This window comes from Pipra filicauda, unplaced genomic scaffold (assembly GCF_003945595.2).
Source record: "Pipra filicauda isolate LSUMZ 115617 unplaced genomic scaffold, ASM394559v2 scaffold55_size4083901_pilon, whole genome shotgun sequence".
NCBI classification, from domain to species: Eukaryota; Metazoa; Chordata; class Aves; order Passeriformes; family Pipridae; genus Pipra; species Pipra filicauda.
Window position 1 is genome coordinate 2,103,922 of NW_024104709.1, and position 15,309 is coordinate 2,119,230.

Here is a 15,309-nt window from a genome sequence, read left to right on the forward strand (position 1 = left end):
ACCCTCACAAAGGAATTTCTTCCTAATATCTAATCTAAACCTGCCCTCTTTCATCTTAAACCCATTACCCCTTGTCCTATCACTATATGCCCTCGTAAAAAGTCCCTCTCCAGTTTTCCCTCTTCTCTCTTTAGGTACTGGAACGCTGCTATAAGGTCTACCCAGAGACTTGACTTCTCCAGGTTCAACAGCCCTCTGACCCTTTTTGTGGCCCTCCTCTGGGTCTGCTTCAACAGGTCCATGTCATTCCTAAAACATGTAGAGATGTAAAATTCGACTTCTTTGTATTATGTTTTCTAGTCTTATGAACATGCTGAAGTTCTTCCAATCTGACAAACATGTTCTGATTATTGTTACAATTATGCAAAACTGCAGAAAGAGTAATTAAAATAAGAACGAGACATTACAAAAATATTCTGTATGTACAGAATCAAAATTACATGTATTTGTCCCAAATGGTAATTTAGGATCATCTGTTTTTAGAGAAGGCATCTCCCTCTCCCATTTCAGGGATTAAATGGCTCATTTTAGTTGTTAGCAGCAACTCAAGAACTTCAGGATGGAAAAGTGACCTACCCCTGTAATTACTGACACCTGCTTGCCTGCATTAAACATAGTCATCTCCCTGGCCAGTGTAATCACAACTACATATCACTTCTTCACTCTGAGGCAACTAGGGGAAGCTGGCTGAGGGAGACAATTATTACACATACTCAGTGACCACAGAGACTAGAACTGTTACCACAATTAACCCAATGAAATTCCAGCCTCAGGCAGGGCCTTTAATAATACATAATAACATTGTGTCAAAACCTAATTTGAATCTGTTTATTCGACAGAATGACTTTATGGCAGCCATAAGACATAATAACAAGGTATAATTGGTTGCATAAGTAGTACGTATTAAAATGACAATATTCTAATCTAATTTGTTAACCTCCCTGCTGGATTTGCTTCTTCTGGAGAAAGAACTTGGAGCAGGACAAATTTTGTCATTATGAACAACTCTTAATTTGAAGCAGTGCTTCAAAAGACTTCTGATTTCCCTCAAACAAGAACATCTATGTCTATGCCAATACATATTTCTCAATAAACAAGTTTGCATTTTTATAACTTGCATAAATATTGCTAATGTTCAAGAAAGCTTATGACATGCAGACTCTCATGTGGAGTGTGGAGTCTGGAATCTCTAAAGAAGATCTGAAGAAAGTATTGGGGGTATTATTCTAGATACTGGAATAAGTAAGAATGCTGGAAATGTAATGAAGTTTAAATGAAACGTAGATGATGATGATGATTTTTCATAAGAAAACAGCAATTCCTACTCTAATATCTATGATAATGGGGTCTCTTGTGGGCAAAAGCTGCATTGATAAGATGACATGTAAAAAAGCATTTATTTTATGCACCAATAAACATAACTTAATGACTCACTTTGTACAGTAAAGCAATCTGAGCCTGTAACCATAACATCAAATGTTCTTCCATTTCATACACTTTATTCAGTATTGGTCCCATTTAGGTCACGAAGTATATGCCTAACATATTACCAGAACAAGAAGTGACATGTAGCATCAAAATGCAGCCTTTCTCAGCCACTTAGTCCTCTGCATACTTTTAAGACACCTCATTTCAAGGAACTAAACATTTTGATCATCCATTCCTTACAACACCCTTTATTAACTAACCAGGCATTTAACATTCTCACTTCTCTGCAGCATCATATGCTCCCAGAATACTGCTCAACTAAGGAGCAAGATATTTGTCTATTATCAGGCTCAAAAAACACTGCACAGGACCAAATTAGAATTAGGGGAAGGTAAAGAAGAAACAGGACACCTTTTCCTTATGATAATTCTAATATAACTGCTTTGTCATATCCCTTATAAACTAAGCTCTCTAGTATGCAATCAACACTCCTTTTACCAAAAGCAGAGCATCAGAAAGCAGTTTCTTTGTATCCTTGACCGAGCCTTCTGGGATATCTTCACATGTGCATACTTTACAGATAAGGTCATTCCTCAAGGAAGGTCCTCATAAGGGTAGCTAGAAATTATTAATACCTCCATTTTTAGTATTTTGTAATCAAATAATCAAGACTATTTGATTCTCCTTCATACCTCTTTTCTTCCACTGACATAATTTTCTATTGTGTCTCTACCTGAAGAATGACCGTGATATTCCTTTTGGGGAAATCCTTTTTTCTCTGAAACTCAATCTCCCCTAAGTCTTTCAGGTTCAAGGTTTGAGAGCTGTCTCTTCCCTGGGTGGGAGAACTCTCTGTCATTTTTTTTCACTTTACTCAGAAGATGGATTTCTTCTTCAACAGATTGAAATACTCCCTCTTTCTCAACTTCTCCAGGACCTCTTGCAGGTCCTTATGTTTGGCCCCCTCTTCAGGACACCACTCAAGACACTAACTTCAGGATGTCACCATACTGCTGATAATCAGCTGTCTGCTGCTGGCCATTGTCCTCTCTGGAAACTACATCTGTGGAACTGATTGCTGCCTTCTGCTGGCAGTGAAGGTCAGATCCTCCGCACATTTGCTCAGCTTCACAAAAGCCAGTGTCATTCTCCGCTTGAACAACATTTCCGAGACTGGTTGTACTCCAGCTACACCTGTTCCTCTGCACATATTCAGGTACATACTTATCGTAGTGTGCATCTGCTGCTGCAGGTTTCTTCATAGTTTTGCCTTATCTTTCCTCGATGAAACAGTTACTTGCCATTCTCTCATTTTATAAGCAGATGAGCCAACTCAGTAATGAGGGCACTGCTACTTTGTGATTCAATTTCCTCCAGAAGTCTCATTTTTCACTGTCTACATTTAGCATTTTTTATCACTTTGTTTTAAGCAGGGCTGTAGATTTCTATAGTTTACAACAGACTTATGCTCTGCAGCTGCTTCTAAAACTTCTCCAGCCGCATGGTTTGTGCCACCTAAACAGTTCGTTCTCTTCTTCAGATCAATGACAATTTTCCTTCCTAAATTCTGTTTCTCTTGTGAAGTTACCCTCACATGCAACAGCTTCGACTTTCTTCTGCATTTTAATTACCTCTGCCTTCTTACTTCAAGAGGATTTTGACTATGCTCTCCAACTGCTTGACTACTTGGAAAATCATCTGGATTTCTCCTCAGAAAAGAAGCTTTCTCCTTCCTCTAGCACATCAGTTTGTTCTTTCATTTTAGCCAAGCTTGAATGCCTTCTCTACACACTTTTGTATATTCAGCACTTCCTGCCTGCCTTCAAGAGCTGTTTTTTTGCTATTGCTTCACCAATCCAGGTGCAAAGAATTTCACTTAGATTTACAAATAGATTTCACAGAGTCACAGAGTGGTTGGGGATGAACCTCTGGAAGGTTCAAGCTCCCTGCTCCAGAAAGGGCACAGAAATGCTTGCCCAGGACTATGTTCAGATGGCTTTGGAATAATTCCAAGGATGGAGACTCCACAACCTCTCTAAGCTACCTGAGCCAGCTGCCCTCACAGGGAAAAAATATTTCCTGGTGTTCACAGGGAACCTTCCCACTGTTTAGTTTGTGCCCTTTTCCTCTGTCATCAGGAACTGCTAAGAAGAGCCTGGCTCCATCTTTTTGCAACCTCCCTTCAGGTATTTATATACATTAATAAGATCTTACTGAGCCTTCTCTTTGGCTGAACAGTACCAGCTCTCTCAACCTTTCCTCAGCAGTGAGGTGCTTCAGTCCTTTAATCATCTTTGTGGCCCTTCATTGATCTCTGTCGTACTGGGAACCCCACCACCACCTCTCCCAGAACCAGATACAGTCCTCCAGGTGTGGCCTCACTAGTGCTGTGCAGAGGGGAAGCATCTCGTCCCTCAGCCTGCTGACAATATTTCTCCTAATGTCACCAAGGACACCATTTGCCTTCTTTGCTGTAAGGGTTACATTGCTTGCTCATGTTCAGCATTCTGATTAGGGTAAACAAAACCATATTTTCTTCATTACTAAAGTCATCTATGTACATATCATTTCCTTAAAATGCATATAAGGATACTATTTTCCAGCATACTAGTTTGTCAAATATTTCCAGAACTGAAACATCACAATAAACCAGTACTTCTTTTTGAAAATTCACAAAACTTTCCCCAACTTAACTATATTTTCATTACTTCCCATAACATTTTTATTACACAAGTGGATTACGTCCCTTTAAAGAAGTTCCTAATGCAAAGAGAATACTGAGAACTCTCTCAGAAGTTCAGACATGTTCATAAAAGATTGCTATCAGAGCAGAGATGGTGGTTGCCCAAGGATAAGTGCCTACAAAATTTCTTTTGCCTGTCCTACTACATTCTAGCTATAGTTGACAAGCAATTACGTGGTACTCTATGTTCCATTATATTGTGAAATGTTTATGGTTTGTAATGGGTATGTTATCTGTTCAGACTATCTGTAACCTGATGAATTCCTTTGGAAACTGTTTAAACCAAGGCAGTGTCCTTAATGATTATTATGCCTCAGAAATGCCACCATAAACCACAATTTCTCCACCATTCAGATGCTCAGTATGTATGTATGCCTATACAAAGCCTTCAGAATTACACACTGAGCTCCTGATTCAGTACCTCACTGTGAAAGTGCTCATATTCCAAGTTTAGGTATCAACTGTCTAACTGGTGAGTAATCTCACCTATTCAGTGCATCAATAGGTCCACATCATTAAACTTTTCTTAAAGAAAATGCATTTATTTTCCTTGAACATAGAAATTATCATGCTGAACAAGTGCTTCTATCCAGAGCAATAGGGTATCTTCACCCTAATTCAAAAGCAAGAAATGCCCCTCAGGTGTATCATTATCTCAAAATATGCATGTTATTTTCTTTCATCAGTTTAACATGAATAAAAGCTTAGGGCTAATTTCTGATAAAGGTGAGCTTGATTACACTTCAAACTTTTTAGAGTAGAATTACAGAACAACAAAACTGTAGCAACTTGTTATGGCAGGGTAAACTTTAAAACTGCATTGATGACCCACTTACAAATATAATTGACTCTGTTTAAAAGCTGACAACACTGGTTTCATGTCATATATTCCTTTTTTTGCCCAAGTTCGAGGGTGATTTTCTAGATGCTTATTAGCACAATCCAGAAAAATTCTCATTTGAAAATTTCCAAGCTGATGATCCTTTGCAGTAAACAAACTGAGTTGCATGACCTACAAAAATAACTTTCAAGAAGCACATCAATGAAGCATTACCAACTCTCATTACTCAACAATTGTAGCAATATTGGATGGTTTGCTTCAAAGCCACAAGACTGTATAAGAACAAATATAATCCCATACCTTATTAAGAAGAGACTGCACTGAGCAGTCAATGCCCCCTGAATTTGAGAGCTCCTACAGAGGCTCGAACTCTGAGGCCATTGAGAAAGGTGGATAGTCAGACAGAAAGAGCCAATTATTTGTGAAAGTAGAAGCTGAGTGTGGCTGGAAAAAAATAGTATCACAAAGAAATAAGATACATTGAAAGTGGTCACACTTCTTAGAGTGAAAAAACTATGCAGAAGGTGTACTGGAACAGTTTAGGCCATACTTTGGCATTTGCATACCGATATAGGGCTTGGAAATGGGAAGCAGCAGGTCTGCTATTTGTCATTTAAGGGGAGAGGATCAATCCTTTCCAGCTTACTGCTTCATTTATTTCTTTGCTAATTCTCTTAAGAGAAGGCTATAAAAGGCACTTTTGCATGCCATAGGACGTGTAAGCTTCATCAAAAGTTGAAAAGATTGGTAAAAGACTAACAACGAGGTTTAAAATGCCTTTTGGCTCTTTTAATACTTACTTTAAGAAATTAAAGCACTCGAGCACCCAGACCAAGTGCAGAGCAGACAGTTCATGAGGGTATAATAAGGAACCTATATGAAATCCCAATGTTTGTCCTTTCTGAAAATATGTAGTCAGAAAAGTCTGGCAATACTAGTCACAATACAAATAGAACAGAGCCAGCACAGTTAGGCACAGGACCTATTGTCCTACAAGTCACTTCCGACTAATTCTGCCTCTCTCTGTAGCACTATTTTTCTGTAGCCATAATAGTTTAAGGACAGAGGAAGGGCATGGTTTGTAGACAGATTTAGCATTGTCTCTGATAGGAGGGTTGTAAAAACTAGTGAAGCTTTCAGAAGACAAGTCCTTCTTCAGAACCTTGTATGCCCAAAAGCTTGCCTGTCTTTTCCAATTACACTAGCTTGCTTTAACAAAGAGATTGTATTTCTGCCAACAAATATCCTGTCTTCTGTGTACAGTGACAGAAAAACAGAAAAGAGGATCTGCAGTACCACTGCAGTTTACATCAGTGTATGTCTTGTACCACTGAGGCTTTTACAGCCAAAAGGCATCATTGTGGTATCAACTCTGCCTCAAGTAGATATTTACACTGTTCACCAGTAACAACTGTTACAGGTGTGTCTGAAGGTAACAGTTGATACAATAGACCCATGCTGTCAAAACTCACATGCTGACTTGATTTTTCTGTCCAGGAATCATAATAAAAATCACATTTAAGTTTCAAACACAAGTTACATTAAAACAAAGTTTAAACAAACAGAAAAAGTTTTCCAGTACTCTTTTTCTGTATTATTACCAGTGACCTACAAAGCAAGAAACACTACTGAAAAGGTTATTTTTTCTGTTTGTTTGGTTGTTTTTTTTTAAATTTATTTCCCACACAAGCAATAGACTTCTGGAAAGAATCTGCTCTGCCAGATACACACAAGCTCAAAGAGATAGGACAGCATAAAGAAAAGCTTTCTTTTTAAAACATGAAAAACAATTCATAAGCTCCTTCCACTTTAAACAAAACCAAACCAAACCAAGAACTGTGCAGACTTCCATAACTAATGCAGTATGAACAGCAACATATACTGAATATTTTTAAAGGACAGCATTCCTTTAAAAAGGTGTAACTAATTCATTTGACAGTCCAGCTGAGATATGTTTACATCCCTATCTACTTCTAAATCCTGTGCTAAATGAAACAGGGTGGTTTTTTTGCAGGAGTAGACATGCACTTGGAACACTCAAATAATGACAAATGTAAATAAATTAGCAGTTTACTTTATGTTTACAGTAAAAAATGTTATATATACTCAATAATGTATTCAGCATGTTACTTAATTCACTGCATCTGAATTTGCATATTCTTGGAATACTTTTCAATGCTTCAGTCTAGCAATTAGCATACTGAATCCTATTAAATATATCAAAGATGTCTTTTCAGTTAGCACAGTCAAAAGAAAATGTATACGTGCAAAACATTTTTTTAAACACTAATAATTTAAGAAACATTAAGTGCCATAGAAATTGTTACCATCTTAATACACTAGACACAACAGAAACCATTAAAAAATACCTACAACAGCACCATCCAACCGATTTGATTTGCAGACATTTTACAAATATTTCACTGGAAGGGAAGATCCCTATAAGGGTCATTGAAGCCCCATAAAGAGAAGTTTGGGGTTTTTTCTAATTATCCTTTACAGATCCCCTTGAAAATCTCTCCCCAGAAAACTCAAGATGGATCAGACGCTGAAAGCTGGTATCTCTGCCGTACTACAAAAATTATTCAGCCTGGCACTACTAGTCACTCTAGGTAAAATACTGGCCCTGCTGAAGTGACCAGCTATTTTTCATTTTATATCTAATTTATTACACAAATAATAAGTCATAAAAGGAATGTGCTCTATTCCTTTTCAACAGTTTCCCAGTGCAGCCAAGGGAAGTCAAGTTAGGTCAAAATCAAAGAATTCAAAATTTCACTCTTTAATTTCGACAAAGAACTGCATTTACCATGCAGGGGAAGGGAAGGTATTTTAGAGCACCAGGCCTCTGCTCCTTGACTGCTAATTCGCACACTGTGGTACAATGGCACATCTTCCTGCCTTGTAACCTTTCTGCCAGAAAAAAAAAACACAAAATGCCAGCTTCTGTCAGTTTGTTCTTCTGGAATAAATGGAAAGCTCCAAAGCCAGACTGAACGATGTGCCTCTGCAGTCATTCACATCTGCTCCATCAACTACCTACCCTCACACAGAGATGCTTTTTATCCCATGGTCAGAGATGCAAAGTATTCCACTTCCTACACGTAAAACACACAGTAGCTGCACAATTGCTGCATAACACACACCTCCCCTTCCTTCTGCATTGAAGTTTCTTCTGCCTTTGATATGTGCACATTTAAGTTTTCATTTTTTCAGAATGCTGACCCTTACGTAAATGAGATCCAGGATTGTAAACGCAGTGCCAAAGTTAAAAGAAAGATCTATCAAAAAGTGCATTTTTTTCACCTCTTGCCACAGAATAAAGGGAATATGCTTATTTTAACTCCTGTAATTCTTCTTAGTAACTACAAAAAAAGAAATGAGGTTGTTGCAAACTCTAAAAACCAACCTTGAAGCAATTGTAAAAACATAAGTGTGGCTCACACTACAGCGCTTTTAATTCTCAATTATTGTTCGACATGATGAGTCATTCAAATCCACCACTATAATATGCGTGTCAGTAATTCAGTCCTGGGGATTCTTCATTCTTGTTTATTCTCATATGCTACAGATATGTTATTACAGTCAAAAAAGTGTCCCAAAAGAAGGTTTCAGCGAATCTCTTCAGCAATCATAAAAACATGGCAAAAATACATCACTAGCATTCACCTTCTTGACCCACTTAAAAATAGTTTCACATTCTTGCCAAAAGCACAGTGCTGCCACATTACCTCTTCCAGATTTTCACCCTAAAACTGAAATACAATATATGTACAATAAATGAAGCACAAGCTCAGCCCACGGCTTGCTGTTAGTTACACTCCAAATAGAAAGCATTCAGATTTTGTATTTTCACTCTTCCGCTCTGTTCATTTTGGCATTTTATACTTTATAATCAAATGCATACTGATATCGAAGTAGCATTGTATGACTGAAAAGCAATAAACTTGACTTGCCATCCTAGCTTTATCCCAGAGAAAAATATATATAGGTATAAATCACCACTTCTAGAAACCACACAATATAATATTCTTCTAGAAACGGTCAGTGAATCAAACAGGTTCTTAAAGTTTTAAGTCAACCACATTCCTTTGGGCACATTCTGTACAACACACATGGCTTTAATCAGACACATATACTAGGATATGCTTTCAAAATTAGCATTTTACATTATGTAGTGTGGTACACAGAAGAGACAAGGTGGTTGTTGGCTTGCTTTTTAACACTAGAACGAGAAAACAAAACATTTACTACTTCTCATGCAAATATGAGCAATAAATGCTGCTGTTCAATATTTTCTTCCAAGAATCTTTCAGCAGATGGACTTAGAAGGAAAGGTGTTTTCAAAAGAAAATAATCTTGCTGTCCATTCAACTACATACCTTTAACAAGTAACAAATCTTGTATTACAGTTTCATTCCTACTCAAATCAGTAGGATCCTCCTATAAAAGGATTAAATTTGGTAAGCCTGGTGAAGAGTGTTGTATAACACATCATCTTGTAAGAATGAACTTTCACTTAAAATGATGCTCAAAAAAACATGCCAGCAGGAAAATCTGATGGCAGCCACAGACTCATCATGGAAAGCTACTTGCACCAGAGCCACTTCTCTCTTCCTTCAGTAAGATCCCACCATTATCAGTTTAGTAGGGCCGTAGAGAGAAATAAATTGGCAGTCTCCCCTCTGGTCATTCACATATTTTCTGCTATTAGGAAGATTACTTACAGAAACACAACTCTATTAATGACAAGCTTGACCCAGCATATTTTAAGGGCCCAAACAACAACAAAAAGAGTCAAACAGAACATCTTCCTTTCATTTGAGAGTCTCTCTCATGCCAATCACTGCTAGGTGAAAAGATGCAAACAGCACAGCTCAATCTGCACAGCAATGATGCAGTGACCCAGAAAGAGAATCTAATGGTGAACTGAGTAAATGAAGCAAAACTCACCAAAACCAAAGGGCAGCATGCATATGGACACGCTTAACTGCCTACTTAACTGGGAACATACTTAAACTTAGTCTCATATTTCCACATTCTGCAACAAGAATTCACATTCCCATAAACAGCACTTCCTTCATTGTTTCCAAAACATCTATTACGCAAAAGAAGAAAAACAAGTGCCCAGGTTCACAGAAAAGTTAGAGAACAAAATACGGAGAAACAAAAAGTGATTACTCTATCACACATTTAAAAATAAAATGAAATTTGTAATTGATAGTTATACTGACAACTAGGTATGGTTCAAACCAAAATGCTGGATTCAAACATCATTCTTCCTGAAAACATGGCTGTAAATTTTTGAATGAACCTGGTAAAAATATATACATGAATCTGTCTCTCATCTATACATACAAGTCTACATAATTTACCATACACTCACACACCTCCGTACACACAAAGGAATTATTTCAGACTAAGTATTTATCTTCTGCTCCCTTTTTTCATTAAAAAAAGGATTGTTATTAATATTACACAAGAACCAAAACCACACACCTCTGAATCTTTGGTGCAGCTTATGTCAAAAGGGCAACATATATCAAAGGGGCCACCCAAGAAGTAGCACAAAGGACAAGAAAAAAAACCACATTGTATCTTTCATTTTCATTTCAGTACATACAATGTCATTCGACCCATTAACCCAACAGCAAAGCTTTTCAAATTCAGATTCTTTCCAAAGAGCACATCCAAACACAACTAAAAAGCAGAAACAAAGTCTTCACACTTGCCCAAGACACTCAGTATGCCACTGGGCATCACTTGCACTTTCCATAAAGCATTATACAGAAAAAGAGATGAGTGCCAAGAAGATGATAAAGCACAGCTGAAATATCAGTTTATACCAACAGATTTATTCCTTTCAGAAAACACAAATGGAAAAGTTTTTGTGACATTGTAGTCAGAGCAATGCCTTGCACTCTGAAGTTACAGCATTTTACTGTAGGGCATCTCAGCATTTTTCTGAGAAGTCTCACTTGGCCCTTTTTCTAACAAAATTAAACATTTTCCTAGAGATGACAGCTATCTCCTGCCACAGGCCATTGCAGTTTACAGCTTCTGAAAAACCAGCAGACTTCAATTCAGCTCTTCTCCCACTCACCTGCCTTTCCATTAGTCTTCCAGGCCAAACTTTAGTACCGTGTAAAAGCAGTCAACTATCAGAATTTTTAACTCTCTTAACGTGCATTTATTGAATCTGCCTGGAAACTGGGAGGCATCGGGGAATGAATAGGCCAAACCAAAACCAGAACCATTTCCAGAGAACTTCTCCACAATCAGTGTCATATGCTTGAATTTACTAGAAAGACTCCAATAAGCCCCAATCACATTTGGATTAGTCTTAAGGTCTTAAGCCTCCATCACACCACCCTGTCAAATTTCAACCAGAAATACTGAAGAAAAAAAAAAAAAAAAAAAGATATCTATCATTTCCTTTAAAGTGTAACACACATTTTGCTTACCTCACTGTTGTGGCCCCTCAAATTGAAGTTGATTCTCTGAGGGGTGTTCCGGTCCCTCCTGCAATGGCTGGAAGTAAAAGTGACGCCTACAACTCCTCTGCCATTGCCTGTTGCCAACCAGCCTTCCTCATAGTACCGCCTCCTGCACACTGGTTTCTCCTTCTCACTTTTGGGGACTCTCCCTTTCCAGGAGAGGCAGAGGATGTTGGAATCGCTGCAAAGAACAGGCCCATGTTCCACTGCTGCATACATGCTTTTAAAATATTTTATTTTTTGACATACGAAAGTAATATGTCTAGTGCACAAAATTTAAATCAATTTTTTTTTTTTATTGATAAGACTGACCTGGGATAGATCATTGAAAGGGAGGAGGATGGGGTCAGTGTTTATAAATATCCACCAAATGCATAGTGAAAAATTCCTCTATAAAAGATGATGGCAGTTGGCTAAGAAAAAGTAACACTTAAAAAAAAATTCAGGTTCATTTTTGTTTTCCAGTCTGTAGAGTGAGGGTGCACTTATCCTTTGGAGAAACAGCTACTTCATAAGAGGCGCTCAAGAAATGGTTAAGTCATCTTTTTGCTCAACTTGATATAATCTTTATACAGCCTGAGATTCCAGTTTAGTGTAATGCAATTCCAGAGACAAAGAGTTGCAAATGTGTAGGTTTCAAGTAACTTAAGGCTTTTAGAATTTCCTCCAGTCAGATTTTCTTCAAAAGTTCAGTTGCAGAAATTGAAACACACGCACATACATATATATGTATATATATGACATTCCTCGTTTCCAAGCTGCCCTCTGGCATATCTTTTCCATCTGATGTATTTCTGCTGCTAAAGCTGAAAGAGATTGCATAAAGGGAAAAAAAGGCACACAAACCGTGTGAAACAACAGACCCGAACTTGTGCAGGCACTGGTGTGCCAGGCCAGTTGGGAAATCCCTCTTGATTCTGAACCGCTTGTTGGACTCAAAAGTTTTTGCAATCCAAAGCCAATCCAATTTTCATTGCAGCACTTTTTTTCCACCAGAGACCCAACACAGCCTGAACTGTTTATCACGCTATCTTGCCTGCTTTCCCACTTTTTGCTGCCACACACGAATGAAAAAGAACCCCCTCTTCATTTATAGCAGAATCAAAAATGCTATAAAGCTTTTAGCATTCAAAGTAGATAAGTTTGCCTCAGGTGAACCATGAAGTTCTCTCTCCTCTGAAACAGGCTAAAATGTCAAGCTGGCTTTCCTTTACTTTTCCCTTTTTTCTGCTACAAAGAATCAAAGACTTTTCATTCTACCATAAAAAACAAATGCCAGAGTTAAAGCACATCAAGTAAGCACTCTTTCAAAATCTTCTAAAATTCAAGGAAGGAACAAATATAACCATCTAAAAAAGAAAGAGAAGCAGCATTAAAACTCTGACTTCCTGGGTTCACTATTTCTCTAGGTATTTTCCTTGCTTGTTTGATCGGATCTTTCCTTCTTGATGCTTGTCTACAGCACAGATTCATAGTTCCAGACAACATTTGCAGCTGTACAAGAAGGAAACATATGAAGTATTCCAATCGTTTTATTTGAATAACATTTATGAGCTCAATTAATTAGTATTTATATCACACTAAGTGAAAAGGAAAAAGGAGAGGGAAAAAGAATATGCAAGTTTGATGACCTGGTTAACTCAAGAAGGGCAGTAAGGTTTGCTCAGTTCAATGCCCAGACTTGTCCCATAGTTCCTCAACTTATTTACTTCTAGTCATCATTATTCAACATAAAGTCACGGTTTATTAGTCCATTCACAAACTATTGAGCCCAAAGCAAAACGTGCCAAAGACCATACATTACTCCTCTGCTAGAACAAAATCAGTTTCCTCTGCCCACCGTATTCTTCTGTTTCCCTCACAGCTATTGATTTAGATTGTGGAGGTATTTATTACACTTTTTCTGTGCAGAGGGTGTTTTTTCTTCCTCTTCTTGCAAACTTTTTTCACCCGTGAAGACCATGTGGAAAGTTGAACATTACTGGCAGGTGTCTTTCCATGGATTACTGATTCCTGCGCTGTAAAGGTGCTCCATCTGGTTCTCAAATTAATTTTCATCAATTGCAAAGCTCTCAGGAATATGCCAGAGCAAGTCTATGTGATGACAAAAACATGTGCGTTTTCATGTACATGCAGTGCACACAGCAATCTGGTACTCAGAGCTGCATCTGCCTTTTCAGTTTAGCTGTGGTAATCTTGTAAGATGCCCATTACTCAAAACTTGAAATCCCTGGATTCTTCCAACTCTGCAAGGCAAAGCACACACACACACACAAAAAAAAAAAAAAAAAAAAAAAAAAAAAAAAAAAAAAAAAAAAAAAAAAAAAAAAAAAAAAAAAAAAAAAAGGAAAAAAGTGAATAAAATAAGTCATAAAACAACCTAAAGATTAAAGGACTACTGTTATAGTAATCAAAACATGACTAAGGATTTTATATTGGACTCCTATAAAGTATCTATATTACATATAGATAAAGACATTATTCAGAAACACGCATATGTATTTGATATACGCACGAAGACGAACTACAAAATTTTCTTTTCCACTTCCAAAATTCCCAAAACTTTGACATGTATAACTAATAAAATGTATCTAGGAAGGATACATTAAGAGGGAAAAACCCCACAACTTTCTTTTGGTCACAGTCTTTGGGCCAAACTCTTAAAGATTTCACAACTTTGGAGTGAGGATAGGCAAGGGAGATGTTAATGACAGAGCAGGCACAGAGTTAGACCCTGACGCACATAAACAGAGTCACAGAATGGCTGAGGTTTGAAGGGACTTCTGGACATTATCTGGTCTAATCACCCTGCTCAAGCAGGGTCACGTAAGTCAGTTGCCCAGGACTGTGTCCAGGCAGCTTCTGAATATCTCCAAAGATGAACACTTCTGAACTCTCTGGGGAACCTGTGCCAGTGCTCAGTCATCCTCACAGTAAAGAAGTGTTTCCTGATGTTCAAAGGGAACTGCTTGTGTTTCAGTTTGTGCTTATTTCCTCTGGTCCTGCCACTGGACACCACCATGGAGAGCCTGTCTCTCTCATTTAATTTCCTCCCATCAAGTATCTGTACACATTGGAAAGATCTCCCCGAGCTTTCTGTTCTCCAGGCTGAAGAGTCTCAGGTCTCAGACTTTCCTCATATAAAAGATGCTCCAAACCATGAAAGTACAGTGCTAAACTTATCAGTCTCAAAGAGACTAGGAAGATTCCTCCAGGGCTTAAACTACTACTTTAAAGAGATCTAAGGTAATTCAAAATTAAATCTTAGAAGTTTGAATAAATACAGATGAATTTTAAAGACTATTCAAATCCTGCATAAGTCTCCATTTGAAAAAGGGGAAAAAAATTCCCCAAAGTCAGTTTTATACAGAAGAGTGTAAATAAAGTAGGAGAGATCAAGAAAAAGGCTATTGAGGATATTCCAGAAGTTGTATCTTAAGTGCACACATATGCACAGTTATTGGATCTATACAGTTACTGCTAAAGAGAGGTCATTTAAATTAAGAACTGCATTCATAACATTCATCAAAGATGTATCTATATTACATACAGCACTATACCTCATATTTTGTGTAATCAACTACTTATTTCGGTGTAGCATTGATGCACCAATAAGATTTTTTTTTAAAAGGGAAAAGATAAGAAAACAAATTTATAGATATAAAGGCAAAAAAGTAGTTTACAACACTATGCAGTTAGATTACTTATCAGAAACACTGAGGTTTGGTGAGCCACTGCCAGACCTTTTCAGCAAACAAACCAGTTTACAACAAACTGAAGTTTTAAAATAATGGCTGCTA

General features: G+C 37.6%; 1 protein-coding gene across 3 annotated transcripts in view; it reads right to left on the bottom strand.

Moving 5' to 3' along the window:
- TULP4 (TUB like protein 4) overlaps positions 1–15,309 on the bottom strand; it is a 165,412-nt gene that overhangs the window by 114,177 nt on the left and 35,926 nt on the right. For 2 of the 3 annotated variants that reach the window (XM_039387408.1, XM_039387407.1), the window contains exon 2: positions 11,477–13,755. In XM_039387408.1, coding sequence (XP_039243342.1) covers positions 11,477–11,728 — 252 coding nt within the window. In that variant the 5' untranslated portion in view covers positions 11,729–13,755. The remainder of the gene's footprint in view (positions 1–11,476; positions 13,756–15,309) is intronic. The other variant, XM_039387409.1, reaches the window with a different exon arrangement.